Raw genomic sequence first — 15,353 nt, 5'->3', positions numbered from 1 at the left:
AAATCAATGTAAAGAGAGTTCGTGATAGAGAAATAGAAATATACAATTAAGCAGAGCGGAAAGTATTCTCTCTGGATCCTACATGAGATTTATTTTGAATACTAAGAAATAATATTATCATATTTGTACATTTTTTGTTCCATGAGGTTATATTGTTTGTGACATTACCGATTGTCAGGAAGCAGTCAAGTTCATGAACAAAGACTATTTCATATAGAAGTGACTTTTTATGTCTGTATGTATGCATGCATGTATGCATGCATGCATGCATGTATGTATGTATGTATGTATGTATGTATGTATGTATGTATGTATGTGTGTGTGTGTACGTACGTATCTATGTATGTATGTCCAAATTCGATCGATGATGAAAAACATTTCTTATTGTTATGCTCTGTAATAAACATCTCAGAAAAATAATTATTTCATATGCTTCTGTCAGAAGTTTTTGATATTTAGCCAGATGATAATCCAAAGAAGTCTTATTTTTTATGTACCTTGACAGACGTGATGCAAGTATAGTGACTACGTCTGTTGAAATTTGCAATACCATAACGCCCTCAATACTTGTCACTATGTAATCTCCATCGTTTCTTTGTTTATTTATTTTTGTTACATTTTACACTGCCTGTTAAAGCTTTTGTAATGTTAACGAATTTTTATAAATTTAGAAAATATGGAATGTTTAAAGTGTTATTAAATTTTAAGCAACAAGTCAAAAAATATACATGTCCTGATTATGCCTTTTACACTTATTACGTGAACAATAATTTGAAAACCTCCATATATGTGGGCTAATTCGAACTGCATGAGACAAGTTCCTGATTACATCGCATCTTCTTAAATATGACCTCATTGGCGACAGGGACCGGAAGATGTTTGCCATCTTGGGCAGTCATTCCAAACAAATAATAAGATTATCCATCAATCTTCCAACTTTCTCTGAGAATCTAAGCTAAAAATGCCACATGGCGATAATGATTGAGTTCTCTTTATTCTCCACGAGTTCATGCAAGAATTAAGGCTCTACGTTCCGCCATTTTGATTTTTGTTATGCATCATGTCTTTTTTGAGTCAGGGGAACGTCTGCACCTAATAACATGGCGTCTCACCAACCTATATGATATTTTGTCAGTCCAGATTTAAATACAGTATATCATACTTTGTTATCATTGATAGTAAATAGATTGAAGATTTTGAAATTAATAATTGCAAAATATGAGTCATTATGTGTATATTTTTAATTCACTTTATTTTCACACCAGAAGACTGGTTATCTAGCCGGACAATAAATTAGTAGTTCCAAACCTCCATCCAATATGGATTGCGAGATAGTAAGTTTGGTTTTAGTTTGGTGTTTTATAGTACAAAACCACAATCTGGTGGTAAATATAAATAACGATCACGAAGTCTTGACCTGCGAGATTACATATGTATTTTTCATAAGTCGTAACCTAATGGCACTTATTTCTTCGTAACATTCTTTATTTTCCAGATTCGGCAACAACCATGAAGTCAAACAACAACAAAACGAGATGCTTCTTTTGGATACCTTCGATGGCTATTATTGTTTTTACTGCAGTACTGATTTTTACATTATGCCTTCTGTTGGTATACACAGAGGCATCTTACAGAATAGCATTTTCAGTTAGAAAAGTTGGGCGGGAAACTTTAATAAGTTATTTACCCAACTTTGCCCGTGATTTTTGGACCCATCGAGAACCGTTACTTGATTATATCCCTGCTTCCAAATGGACTGAATACCGGAGACTGAATGTGACGGGAAAAACTTAATCTCTTGGTCAGAGAGAAGGCATCGATGAAAGATCCGAGGCTTATAGACTTGATAAGAATGTACATCCAACTACCTTCGGATAAACCGTATGCTCTTAAGGACCCGAGTATAACAGACTACTCATGTGGTCAGTCCACCTACATCAACAGCTTAATCCTGAATTCAAAGGTAAGGCTATATTTTACCATTTGGCTTGCATTTCTTCTATAGCATATTCTGAAATATCCTTGCCTGGAGATTCTTGTGTGTACTAGGTGATGTTTGGCCGATTTCTGTAAGTATTTCATGGGTAGAATTTATTTCCTGTTTTCATTTCAGAATTAAATTAAGGAATAGGAATATAAAGGACGACTGAACGAAACGGTTACCATAACAACACATAGCAAGACCAAATATGCACTATGTATTCGTAAAATGTCAATCTTCTGTAAGACATTTGTGAATAGAATGTTTACCCACTTTGATTAAGGGGTGCTTTATTACCCAAATATTATCCTAGAAACTTAACACTAACACGGAAAAAAGTCGGCATTGGATCATCCATGATTAAATGTCCCAAATTTGCGAAAATGCCCATATAAAAAGTCTTTAGATAAAAAAACCTTTAACAATAAATACTAGGCTGGAACTTATTATTATCGAAGGTGCACGAATAGGAGACATCGATTGCTGCATGAAACATGCAAAACAAAAAGAGAATATTTATCTCTTACTAGAGTAATTTAATATCAAACAATAAAATGCATACAATTCCAAACAATAACAATACATTTAAAATGAAACAATAAGAGTCCAGCCATTTAATCTCAAACTGCCGGGATGAAATACCCAACACACACACACACACACACACACACACACACACACACGTTAAGCTATTCATATTTCATTTAATTTCTCTGATACTGTTACATATATACTTGAGAACTTGATGGGTATACTCATCATATAGGGTATATTGCTTTTCAAGAGAGAGTGACTTTCCCGGAAGTTTTGGACTACGCATCCTTGGAGACATAACATTCGCTTGTATCCTTGTCAATTGTAACATTTGATATGAAGGTCAAATACAATAATGCTTAACTATGTTACAGGGGTGAACAATTACTGGAGAACTGACTGATATGAGCTGTTTGTGTTATACAGTAGAGAATTAAATGACAAGTATGGGCTGTTTGTATATAACAGTGGATGATTAAATGGCAAGTATGGGCTGTTTGTGTTATGTAGTGGAGAATTAAATGACAAGTATGGACTGTTTGTGTTATAACAGTGGATGATTAAATGACAAGTATGGGCTGTTTGTGTTATAACAGTGGAGAATTAAATGACAAGTATGGACTGTTTGTGTTATGTAGTGGAGAATTAAATGACAAGTATGGGCTGTTTTTGTTATAACAGTGGAGAATTAAATGACAAGTATGGACTGTTTGTGTTATAACAGTGGAGAATTAAATGACAAATATGGACTGTTTGTGTTATAACAGTGGATGATTAAATGACAAATATGGACTGTTTGTGTTATAACAGTGGATGATTAAATGACAAGTATGGGCTGTTTTTGTTTTAACAGTGGAGAATTAAATGACAAGTATGGGCTGTTTTTGTTATAACAGTGGAGAATTAAATGACAAGTATGGACTGTTTGTGTTATAACAGTGGAGAATTAAATGACAAATATGGACTGTTTGTGTTATAACAGTGGATGATTAAATGACAAATATGGACTGTTTGTGTTATAACAGTGGATGATTAAATGACAAGTATGGGCTGTTTTTGTTTTAACAGTGGAGAATTAAATGACAAGTATGGGCTGTTTGTGTTATGTAGTGGAGAATTAAATGACAAGTATGGACTGTTTGTGTTATAACAGTGGAGAATTAAATGACAAATATGGACTGTTTGTGTTATAACAGTGGAGAATTAAATGACAAATATGGACTGTTTGTGTTATAACAGTGGATGATTAAATGGCAAGTATGGACTGTTTGTGTTATGTAGTGGAGGACTGACTGACGCATATGGCATATTTGGGTAAAGTAGTGAAGAAGTGATTGACTATGAGCTGTCTATGTTAGACCGAGTAGCGGCACGCTAAACTGACAGTAGAGATTGGTAGGTACAAATGAAAACAGTATGTGTATTGCAGGATGGTGACATAGCGACAAGGCACATCCTGTGATAAAATGATTTGAACACCTAACGGCAATTTAATATTAAACTGCCTTGTTGAAATAGAAAGCGACATGGGAAATGTAAAACGTTTGTCTTTAGCTTTCACAGTTTGCGTAAGTCTGGTTAGAAATGTGATATTGTAATATGTTGGATCTATTTGGGGCATTTGAGCAACAAAAGGCATCCTATTTTATAAAGGGTAAAATGACCATAGAGACAAGGGAGATTGAACAATTGTCGCTTATTCTGAACTGTATAGTGACAAGGCCGCCATGTTGAAATTGATAGGGACTAGAAACAATATTGTTTCATGTTTCACATAATGGGTCCATTTGGCTAGAATTGTCCTATGTTATACGGAGTTTGCAGATTCTGGGGACAATGGGAATTCAACGTTAGACCGACATAATGAAATTGATAGCGTGGAAGGAAAATGTTAAAAATAATCTACACGTTTCGTATGAAGAGACTGTCTAAAAAGAAATTCCTCATTGGTATATTAGTACTAATATTAGTGCCCCTACTCCTACCTCGTGGACGGGATACTAACATGAGCATATATGTGTCAATGGAGCAAGTTTTTTGTTAGCCTAATACCAACAATTTGAACATGTTCCTTGCATATAATGAAATAAATTGAGCAATCCTCTTATTTAACACAGGAAGTATCGTAGATCATAGTAGAAATAGTTGTAAAAATCTCATTTACCTTTAACCGCTCCGGTGGCCAGATGGTTAGAGCGTCCACCTCGGATGCAGGAGGTCTTGGGTTTGATCCCCTGCCGAGTCATACCAAAGACTTACAAAAAATGGTACTAACAGCTGCCTCGCTTGGCGCTCAGCATTAAGAGGTTAGAGCTAGGACTGGTCGGCCTGGTGTCAGGATAATGTGACTGGGTGGGACACCATGCTACATGTCTGCGGCATTATTCATTATTCACCACTTGATTGATAATAACATAGCGTAGATTATCGAAATATGGTCTGCAAGCCTTATATAGAAAAGGGGTCACGGCGAGAGTCTCTCGATATCTGTCATGGCGGACACAGTGAGGTTAGTGTAACTATGCCAAATTATTTTATCGTGTAAGGGCTTAATAAATTCAAAATAAACCAAATTTCTTTCACATCATGAATATACTTATGTAGTAGATTTCTACACCATTTGTTTTTGTGACTTTAGTGATGATTTTTTTGTGCTTCATTACATGATATGGGATCAGTTCGTAGCCTCACCAAAACAAATCAAGTTGAGGCTTTTGTTGTTGTTGTTGTTGTTGAGTTTAATTATAGTGGCGTGCGCACAATTGTGCATGTGTCACTTTTTTCTGACTGCACCGCAGCCTACTAGTTGTTCCTGGGGAAGGGAATGGTGCCACCTCCCCCAGGCTTGTATGGGTTCAAGGAACCCTGATAGTTTGGCCTCAATCTGTGGGTCCTTAAAGGTCCCTTAAAGTTGAATGGTTGGCTGTCATTAGTGGGAAGGAGAGCTCGGGAACGGTCCTGGTTGCTTCACATCGCTGGTTTCTTGTTGCATTTGCCTGGTGTTTCTTGCGTTTTTTGTTTTTCTTAACTTTTTTTTTTTTTTTTTTTTTTTTTTTTTTTCCTTCAAAATGGGGGGGGGTGGTGGTGTTCTATGCTGTTTATAGAGGTTGTTAGTACAAATCATGTATGAAGAGAGATTTTCAAGGTTATTATGGTATTACTAGTCGAGGTGTTTAGGGTGTGCTTCCTACGTTATTTTATTTATAAGTTTTTAGATATTGCCTCTTTAAGTTATTTATTTATTAATGTTTTTAGAGACTGAATGTTATTTATACTTTATTTAGCAAGAGACGGGAGTCCTAGCCGATTATACGGTTCGTTAAGGACATCTATGACCGGAGTCCTAGCTGATTACTCAATTCGTTAAGGACATCTAGGACATCCGATTTTGCGGTTTCCTTAGTTTTTGATAGGTGTATCGTAAGTAAATTATTTATTAATATTTTTTATAAAATTGAATGATATGTACTGGGTTTTTATGTGGGGGCTTCTAAATTTATTTAGCTAGTTACTGGGTCTCTGGTTTTGTGGGGATAGTAATTATATTTTGTTCCTAAGTCATGCTGAGTCGTTGAATTTATTTATATTTTTATATGCTGATTGGTTTTTTTTATTAGAGTCCATAATTAACTCTGGGTATGTGTGTGGTGATCCAATCTCTTTTTGGTTTTTGATAAATATTTTCCTAGCGGGTTGATATTTGGGGCATGTATTGAATACGTGGTGTGGCAGTTAAAGCAGTTAATGGTTGCTGGTTTGGGTCCTATAAACCTTCCAAAACTGCTTGCTAGTTTAGTTTCTCCAGTTATTATCCTGTTTATGGTTTTCTGTTCTAAAAAGGTACCTTAGGTATCTGTATGTTCCTGTCTACGGTTTTTGGGTTTCATGGTGCTTTTTACCTTTTGTGGAGGAGTTCCAATACTCTTGCCATTTTTGGTCTATATATGTTTGTGCGAAGCTTAGTGCTTCTGTAGAGCTATAGTTAAGCTTGATAGAGTTTTGATCTCCTAGTTTGGTTTGTGCAACTTTGCTGTTTCGTTGCCAGAGATTCCAATGTGCGACGGTATCCACATGAGCTCGACTAATTGATGTGCTGTTGTGATATCGTCGATTAATTGGCATGCTCTGTCGAGGAATTATTCCATTGAGTGTGTATTGCGATTTTGGATCGATTTGATAACGCTTAGGGAATCGCTTATAATGACTGCTTTAGGTATTTGGTTGTCTTTGATCCATTGTAGTGATTCAAGTATAGCCCAGAATTCAGTGGTGTAAATGGAGCAATAGTCAGGCAGTCAGGATCCCGTTTGTATATTGAATTCAGGGATGACTATTGCTACTGCTGTTGGCGGGTTGTTTGTTTTTGATCCATCGGTATATATTTTAACATAGTCCTGATATTTTCGGTTGATTTCGTTTACCAGTACAGATTTTAGTAAGTTTTCTTGTCCTTCTTTATTGCCTAATTTGGTAGCTTCAGTGTTAATCCTTGGTGGTTTTTGTAACCATGGTGATTTGTTCTGGCCTGTATTGTTTGTTACCTTTTTTTAGTAGAGGTATCTTTTCTCTTAGTTCAAGGATTACTTTGCCACTTGGTGTGGTGGGTATGATTTTGGGTTTGAAGACAACTTTACACTTGTTTATAGCTATTTTGGTGGGATGGTTGTCTGGGTGGGTATCTAATCGAATGAAGTATCGGAGGAGCAGTTCTTGCCTACGTAATTTTAAGGGTAGTTCTTCTGTTAGTGTTTGTAGTTCTTCTAATGATGTTGAGGGAAGTGTTCATGTGCATAATAGTAAGGCTTTTCTCTGGATATGGGTTGCTTAGCCGAGTTATATGCTTGGCAACCGTAATCCAGTTTTGATTTGATTAGAGTTTTATATATCGTGAGGAGGGTTTCCTTGATGTATCCCCAGTCAGTCCCTGTGATGTTCCTGAGTAAATTGAGACCTTTGTTACAATTCTGGGTGAGTTGTTCAATGTGCTGTTTCCATGTGAGGTGGTTGTCAAAGAACATTCCTAGGAATTTTACTACTGTTACGTATTTGATTAATTGATTTTGTATATAGAAGTTTGGATAGACTAGGTTGTTATTTCGTTTGGGGGTGAATATGATTACCACAGATTTTTCATGATATTTTGAAACCCCATTTGTCCGCCCATCTCCCTATGTTGTCAAGGCTCTGCTGGATTTCTTTAACTACTGTTTTATTGGCAGGATTTCCATTCCTCCATATGCCACTATCATCTGCAAATTGTGACAAGTTTATTTTTGTGGAGGCTGCATTGAGGTCACGGTCGTTTACCATTAGGTTAAATAGTAGGGGACTTATTACACTGCCTTGCGGTGTTCCATTTTCAAGTGAAAATTCTTCGGAATGGGTGTTGCCTATTCTTGTGGTACTTTTCCGGTCTGTGAGGAAATCGCCAATCCAGTTGAACAAGCGTCCAGTTATTCCAAATTGGTTTAATTTGGCCATTAGTCCATTGGTCCATACTAGGTCGAACGCTTTTTCTAGGTCTAGAAAAACCACTATGAGGTTGCGATCGGTTTTCCTATGTGCGTTAAAAGCGAGTTTGATGTCTGTTTCCAATCTGAGAAGTTAGTCAGTGGTGGACCGTTTGTTCCGAAAGCCACATTGATTTATGGAGAGTAGGTTATTGGTTTCTAGGTGGTGTTTTAACCTATTTGCGATTATTGTCTCCATTATTTTGCAAATATTGTTTGTAAGGGAGATGGGTCGGTTCGAATTTATGTTGTTGGGATCTTTACCTAGCTTGGGGATTGGTATTACTATGGCCTGTTTCCATTTGTTGGGTAGTTGGCCTTTATCCCATATCCTATTAAAGAGTTTGATTATGGCTATTGTTATATTAATAGGTAGTTTTTTTTATAGATAATGTAACCTAACTGATCCTTAGCAGGGGATGTTTCGTTTTTGGATCGTAGGGCTATCTCCTATTCATGTACTCTGATGTCGCTATTTAGGTGAGATTCTTTTGTTCCTTGGTCTTGAAACATTTGAGGTTGGGTTTCCTCCATTAGTTTTTTGTGTTCTTGAATGTTTCTTGTGTGGTTACTGTTGCTACTCATGTTCGAAGAATGCTTCGCTAGGAGGTCTGCCTTATCTTTATTTGTTATGGCATTTTTAAGTTTTGGGGCTGAGGTAGTTGCTTTCCCTTTTATGGCTTTAATCTTATCCCATATTTGTTTTGAGTTTGATTTTAGACTCAGTTTAGAGCAAAAGGTTTGCCATAGATTAATTTTAGCAGTTTTTATAGTTTGTTTCAGTGCTTTTTCTTTGTCTTTATATTGCTGGAAGTAGATAGAATTTTTGGTGCGTTTATATTTATTTAAGGCCCTTTTTTACGTCTTTATGTGCTATAATGCACTGTTTAGTCCACCATGGTACAGGGTTTTTATTTTGGATATTAGTTGTCTTTGGTATGCATCGGTTGGCTGCCTCTATAATTGTGTATGTTATGTTATCATAATACATGTCAATATTTGGGCTTTCTAAGTTATCTGGATTTACTTTAGCTAGTAATAATTGGAATTGGTCCCAGTCTGCCTGTTGGTACCTCCATTTAGGCGGGGTTTCGTTTGGAATGTGTTGAGCTTTTGTTTGAATATTTATTGTGATGAGGAAATGGTCACTTCCTAACGTATCTTCTTGATCCACCCACCAATTTGTGATTTGAGCCAATTTTGGGGTAGTGATGGTTAGATCTATGACTAAGAGAGTGCCATCCTCAGGGTTTAATCTAGTGTTCGACCCGTCATTTAAGATGACCAGATTGTTCTCAGTTATCCATTTTTCAACCATTTTCCCTCTTTGATCTTTCTTTTTACCTCCCCATAATTCACTGTGTGCGTTGAAGTCGCACCATATAATTAGATTGTTGTTGTTGTTATTAGTGATTGCCCTTAGTGAGATTAGGTTGGTAGGGCAGAAGGTACCCCCTGGGTCGTATGCATTTATTATTTGAATGTTTGTGGTTCCTATATTTATCATTACTGACATTATTTCGATGCTATTATTGATGTTTAGGTTAGGGGGTACTTCTATTATTTCATAGCAGATTAGTGTATCTACCAAAAAAATTGCTAGCCCACCCCCTTTCTGCCCCTTGGGTCTGTTTTTAAAGATTCCCTGGGTATAGCCTTGTAGTCTGGGCAGACGTTTGTGTTCTTGTGTTATGAGGGTTTCCTGTAGGCAGATTATGTCTGGTTTTACGGCCGTATTATTCAGTTTGTTCTGCAGTTCTGATAGGTTTTTAAAGATTCCTCTGCAGTTCCATTGCCAGATGGTGATTTTATTATTTTTTGTACTATCCATTTTTGACGTTGTCTTTATCTGTTAGTCTTGTGGTCCAATCAGGTAGTATGGTGAAAATGATTTTGAGGGTTCTCATTATGCTATTGAGATCTTGTATTAGGGTTCCTGTTGTTAGGTTCATTACTTCCTGTATTAATTCTGTGTTGGGGTGTGTGTTAGTTTTGGGGATGTTTGAGGTGACAGTTTTGTTTGTATCTGGAGTGTTATCAGGGTGGTCTTGGTTTGTTATAATGTGGGTTGTAGTTTTTGGTTCTTTTGTTTCCTGATTCGAGGGTATGTTTTGTGGTGCAATGTTTTCCCTTCTGATTCTGTTTGGAGAGGTTTGGTGCTCATTGATTCGTTCAGAGGTAGATTTTGGTGTGTTGGGGTTGTTCTTACAGATAATGTTTTTGGTAGAATGGTAGGTGAGGTGTTTTTCGTTCATTAAGTCCACTATTTGTTTCTCTTTTATTGCAAATCTGCATTCTGCCGATCTAGGATAATGGTTTTCTTTACAGTTAGCACATTTTTGTTTAGTTGTGTGGCATTCTCCTTTGTGTGGACCTCCGCAGTACTTACATCTTGGTTTGAATCTACATCTGAGGGCATAGTGTCCCCAGTGCAAAATCTTAGCCTATTTATGTAGTTTTCAAGCTTATGGTACACTCCTGACTTCCTAGTTTTATTATTGAGGGTATTGGCTCGGTAGCCTCTATAACTGCTTTGTTTGTTTCTTGTCCCTTGTGATTTTTAAGACGATAGACTTTGGTGGTCTGTGTTCCATTTGCTGTGAGTTTATGAAGTAGGAGTTCATTGCATATGTCTTTGTATCCGTTTAGTGCTATTACTTTTTTAAACATAGTGGTTTTAGTGGGTTCAGCCAGGTTAGTTGTGGTTTCACTGTGTTTGGAGTTCGAAGTGACTCGTGTTTTCCATTGAGTGCTATGGTGTCTCTCTACTTTGATCTTTATTGGGCCTATAGTTTCAGTTTGGATGAATTTTTCCACCTGTTGAATTGTGCTGCATTGGACAATCAGGTAGTTTCGCCTTGGTCTTATCAGTTTGAATTGTCCAGTGTGAATTTTGGCCAGTGCTGTCATAATACTATTGGTACTTAGACTAGTAATTATGTTGCACCTGCTGCTTACGTAAATGGTGTGTTTGATGGAATGATAATTGTGAATTTTGTTTTGGGGGTTCTGTTGTTGTTTTATTTCCTGTTTTGAGTTAACCGTACTTGTGGGTGGGTTTTGGTTGTTTTTGGGGTTTTAGCGGGCCCTTGCCTTTACCTAGGTATGTGTTTTGGGGGTTTTGGATTGTTTGGGGTCTTTGTGTTGCCTTATTAGTGATGCTGCTGGGTAGTTTGGTAGTGTCTAATTCATTGGATTTGTTCCCATAGGTTGGTGGTTCCCTTGGTGTTATTATCCCAGATGGTCCAGGAGTTTGGCTTGAGTGTATAGTTTTTTACCTAATGTTTTGATTTATTGTTTTTTGCTTGATTTCCTGTTGTTGGTTTGTTTTCATGTTTCTAGGATTGGTTATTTCATTTTTGGTGAATTTTGGGGTGCTGGTTATGGTTATGTGGTCTAATTGTGGGGAGTTTAAGGTAATTAGGTTACTGTCAAATTCATTTGTTAGGTTTGGAATAGTGGTGTCTATATCTTCATTTGTGTGTGGTTTTTCCGCTTCCTTGAAGAGGGTTGGCGATAGTATTGGCATTGTATTTATATTGTTCCCTGGAGTGTAGTTTTGTATTTAGGTAGTTTCTGTTGGTGGGGTGGGGGTGTTAATTATGTCTGCTGGTTTGTGGTTTGTTTGGTCTGTGTTTGTGACCAGAATTTGGGGTCCCAGTGTGATGTTGGTTGAATTGGAGTTTGCTGTGGTTGCTACGACTTGCGCTAATCTTGCTTGTTTTACATGCTTTATTGGTGCTGTTTGGAGTTGTGATACATCCGTTATTTTTACTGATTTGTTGATAGGGTTGTTTGGTGGCTTGTGTATTTGTGTGTTTGGATTGAATACAGCCATTTGTTTGGACCTAGTTTACATTTTTCTACTTAAATTGCGTATAGCATTGAATGATGACTTATCTTTTGTTTTTGTCCTAACGCCCAGTCTGCTCCTCCGCTCCAAGTCTCTCCTTTGTTCCTTTGTTTCTATTACGTGTTCCTATCGTTCCTTTGTTTGATAGTTCCTTTGTTCTGTACAGTTCTTTTGTTCACGGCTTGGCAGGTTGCTAATCGTTTCCTCTTCTTAGTATTATTTCTTTGCTCTTGTTTTCCTGTTCCTTTCTTCTATGGTAATTGGTGATGGTGGTGGCCGCACTCAGTAGAACTTTTAAAATTATACATCAAGCCGGTTTTACACAGTAAACAAATCAAGCAAATTGAGAGATAGTTTTCAAACTTGACGTTATGGGAATGACGTCACTAAAGTTGAGGCTACGACATCGTAGCTAATGGGTATATGTGTGTGTTTGTGTGTAACTAAAAATATATATATATATATATATATATATATATATATATATATATATATATATATATATATATATATATATATATATATATATGTTACACGGGGGGAGTGAATGTCCCTCCGTATTTGGTTTTCGTTATCTAGGGGTTGACCGCCCTCGATGTTATTGCCCGGTTCGAGTAAATGTAAATATAAGTGGTGAAACTTATAGGTGGAATAGATAGAGATCTGAGCAGGTATATAGAACAAACCAACACGAGCCCCCGTACATGTAAACAAACAATTTATTCAATTACATACAAACACTGTGAAAATTCATTACATCGGGAATGTACTCTGCTTTTAGAAATTTAACTTTAACCGAAATACAAAGAAAACGCAAATAGATTTAAATAAAATAGTCGGTCTGTTTACTGATAGATTTAGTTCATCATAGGATCGAGTGAACAATCGAAGTCAACGTCTTGTACGATTTCATAACCTGCTCGTCCTCAGTCTGTTTTTGCTTCCTCTGTCGCTGTTCAGACCCTTGGATCTCAGGATGATACTTTCTACCATCCGTCTCAGGATATTTTCAAAATACTTCTTCAGAAATTAATACGTCGCAGGGTTGCGTCACAGGATCACTGCACTCTTCTCTATGCTTCTCCGTATAGGTCTCAGAATAACACCACCTCATTCGTTCCATACGTCTCTGGAGCTATTTTCTCCCTTTGCTTTCAACGTTCCTCCCTCTAATCGGTAAATTAGTTCGTCGGTTCCTTTCGACAATCGTCCCCTTTTTGGACAACAGTTTTTTTTACGGAGATTTCTTGCAAATTTCCGGAGTCGTACTTTTGGGTCCCCTCTCGTAGGAAAAGCTTAGACTGATTAAAATTCGATGTGGGCGATATTAAAACCTATGAAATTTTGTGTTGGAACACGCCATCTCATTTAACGTACCAATCAGAATCAAATATCTCTGCCGCCTTTTCCCAGAGGCGCCAAAGTCAGGGTCAACTTGACCCTGGTAGTTTGAGTAACAGAGTTTCTGCGTTCTCTCAATTTTGACAACTTTACCATGAAAATGAAGTTTTCCTTGTCCTAAATTGTCCGCCTGGCTGCTGTATAAACAAATGTTTAATTAGGAACAGAATTCTCCCTCTAAAGGACATTACCGTACACGGTAGTATGGCGATATGATACGCGCCTGTCTCCATAAATCTAATTAATGGTTGTCTGGTCTCAGCTAATGTATTCTTGTTAGATCGACATAAAATTTGCCACTTCACTATATATATATATATATATATATATATATATATATATATATATATATATATATATATATATATATATATGTGCGTGTGTGTGTGTAAAATAAATGTACGTAATAATTATATATCTCAATCAAAGAAATAATTTTAAAAAATCAATTACATATTTAACTTTACATATATACAGTTTCTATCTTTATAAATTGCGTTTGAAAACTAAGATGTGATCAGCAAACCTAGTGTTTAAGGATGAATGTTAAGTAAATATTAGTCTCCAAAGTGTGTGTGTGTGTGTGTGTGTGTGTGTGTGTGTGTGTAATTATAGATAGGTAAACGTTATTTTAAAAGGTACATCTTTCTCCTCTTATGTTTAGGAGAAGGGATTCTTCGTCGAAGCTGGTGCATGGTTGGGCGAATATGCTTCTACATCTCTTTTCTTTGAGAAGTCCCGTGGATGGAATGGATTACTCGTTGAACCAGATCCTGTGAACTTCAAAATCCTGAAAAGACTGAACCGAAAAGCATTCCACATAAATGCCTGCCTCAGCACACACCCATTTCCAACTGTGGTACAAATTCTCTCTCTCTCTCTCTCTCTCTCTCTCTCTCTCTCTCTCTCTCTCTCGTTGATCGTTAAGTCTATGTGATAAACATAATCTCAAATGTGTAATGATTAAAGTAAATTAAATTTGACTAATGTTAGCCTTGACTAACAAAAGCTATATATTATTCATCTCGTATATTAAATATTGACCTTTTTGACATCCGATATTTTTTACATGTTCTATATTCATGCTGGTAAAGTAATTTTTTAATCCGGTTTAATTTAAAGTGTTCGATTCCTTCACGGCATGGTGATAGGCAAATGTAAACGCAATTTGTTGATTTTTTAATTTGATTTTTAATAAAAAGCCGAAGACACGGGTTTGTATAACTTCTGTATTTGTCTGTTATTTGAATTTTATGGGATGTTGACACGAGAGAGAGAGCATGCTCATTATCCCGATAACCCTTTCCGAGCACTGATCAGAGCTACCAATTATGATTAATTATGCAGTTTCCAAAATGCCAAATTTGGCCAAAGGTACAGGTCTCTACTATCACGCTATAGTAATACAAAATGTATCTAATATTCTAACATCAGAGACGCATGTTGATTTATGGCTGTTTTTAAAGGAGACCAGAAACCAATGGAAATCTAGAATAATAATAAAAGTACTATAGCAGAAAACCTTATTCTGAAGTATCATCTGCGACCGTAATGCCAATATTAAAATATTGGCCTATCTTCTAGGAGCTGAATTTCCGTGACCTCGTATGCAAAATTTCCGCTCCTATTCGGTTACTTTCGGGATGTGACGTCATAGTAGCGACTCCGGCAGCCCAAGTGGGAGTTGCCAGAGTAAAAGACAATACCGTTTTGCGTTGCCTACGGGTGTAATAACAGAACATTAAGAAAAGCACGTGGACGACATTTTTTTCTTTTCCGAAAGATGAAGGCATAATGAAAGAATGGATACATTATTACAAACGAGTCGATTTCAAAGCAACACCATACAGCACTATGTGCTCGTTACATTTCTCAAAGGAATGTTACGAGAGGGATTCTGAAAAAATGGCAGCTCAAGGATACGCAAATGCTAGGCCTAGACTAAAAGCTGGCGCTGTTCCAGACATAACGTTGAATATTTTAAATCCTGGGAAAAGTGTTAAACGTGCGAGTTACGAAAATAGGCAGAAGGCCGAGTAAGTGGCCACAAAATGCAACAATCAATTCACAGATC

The 15,353-nt window shown here is 36.7% G+C and overlaps 1 protein-coding gene across 1 annotated transcript in view; it reads left to right on the top strand.

The window, feature by feature from the left end:
- Positions 1 to 1,501: 1,501 nt before the first annotated feature.
- The window catches only part of LOC149780433 (protein Star-like), a 51,202-nt gene continuing 37,350 nt past the window's right edge, over positions 1,502 to 15,353 (top strand). The window contains exons 1-2 of the mRNA XM_089937374.1: positions 1,502 to 1,963; positions 13,944 to 14,138. Of these exons, the coding sequence (XP_089793500.1) occupies positions 1,820 to 1,963; positions 13,944 to 14,138 (339 nt within the window). The 5' untranslated portion in view covers positions 1,502 to 1,819. The remainder of the gene's footprint in view (positions 1,964 to 13,943; positions 14,139 to 15,353) is intronic.

This window comes from Sinohyriopsis cumingii, chromosome 16, assembly GCF_028554795.1.
Source record: "Sinohyriopsis cumingii isolate HCF-2022 chromosome 16, ASM2855479v2, whole genome shotgun sequence".
Lineage (NCBI taxonomy): Eukaryota > Metazoa > Mollusca > Bivalvia > Unionida > Unionidae > Sinohyriopsis > Sinohyriopsis cumingii.
This window is presented reverse-complemented; position numbering and strand designations above follow the sequence as displayed.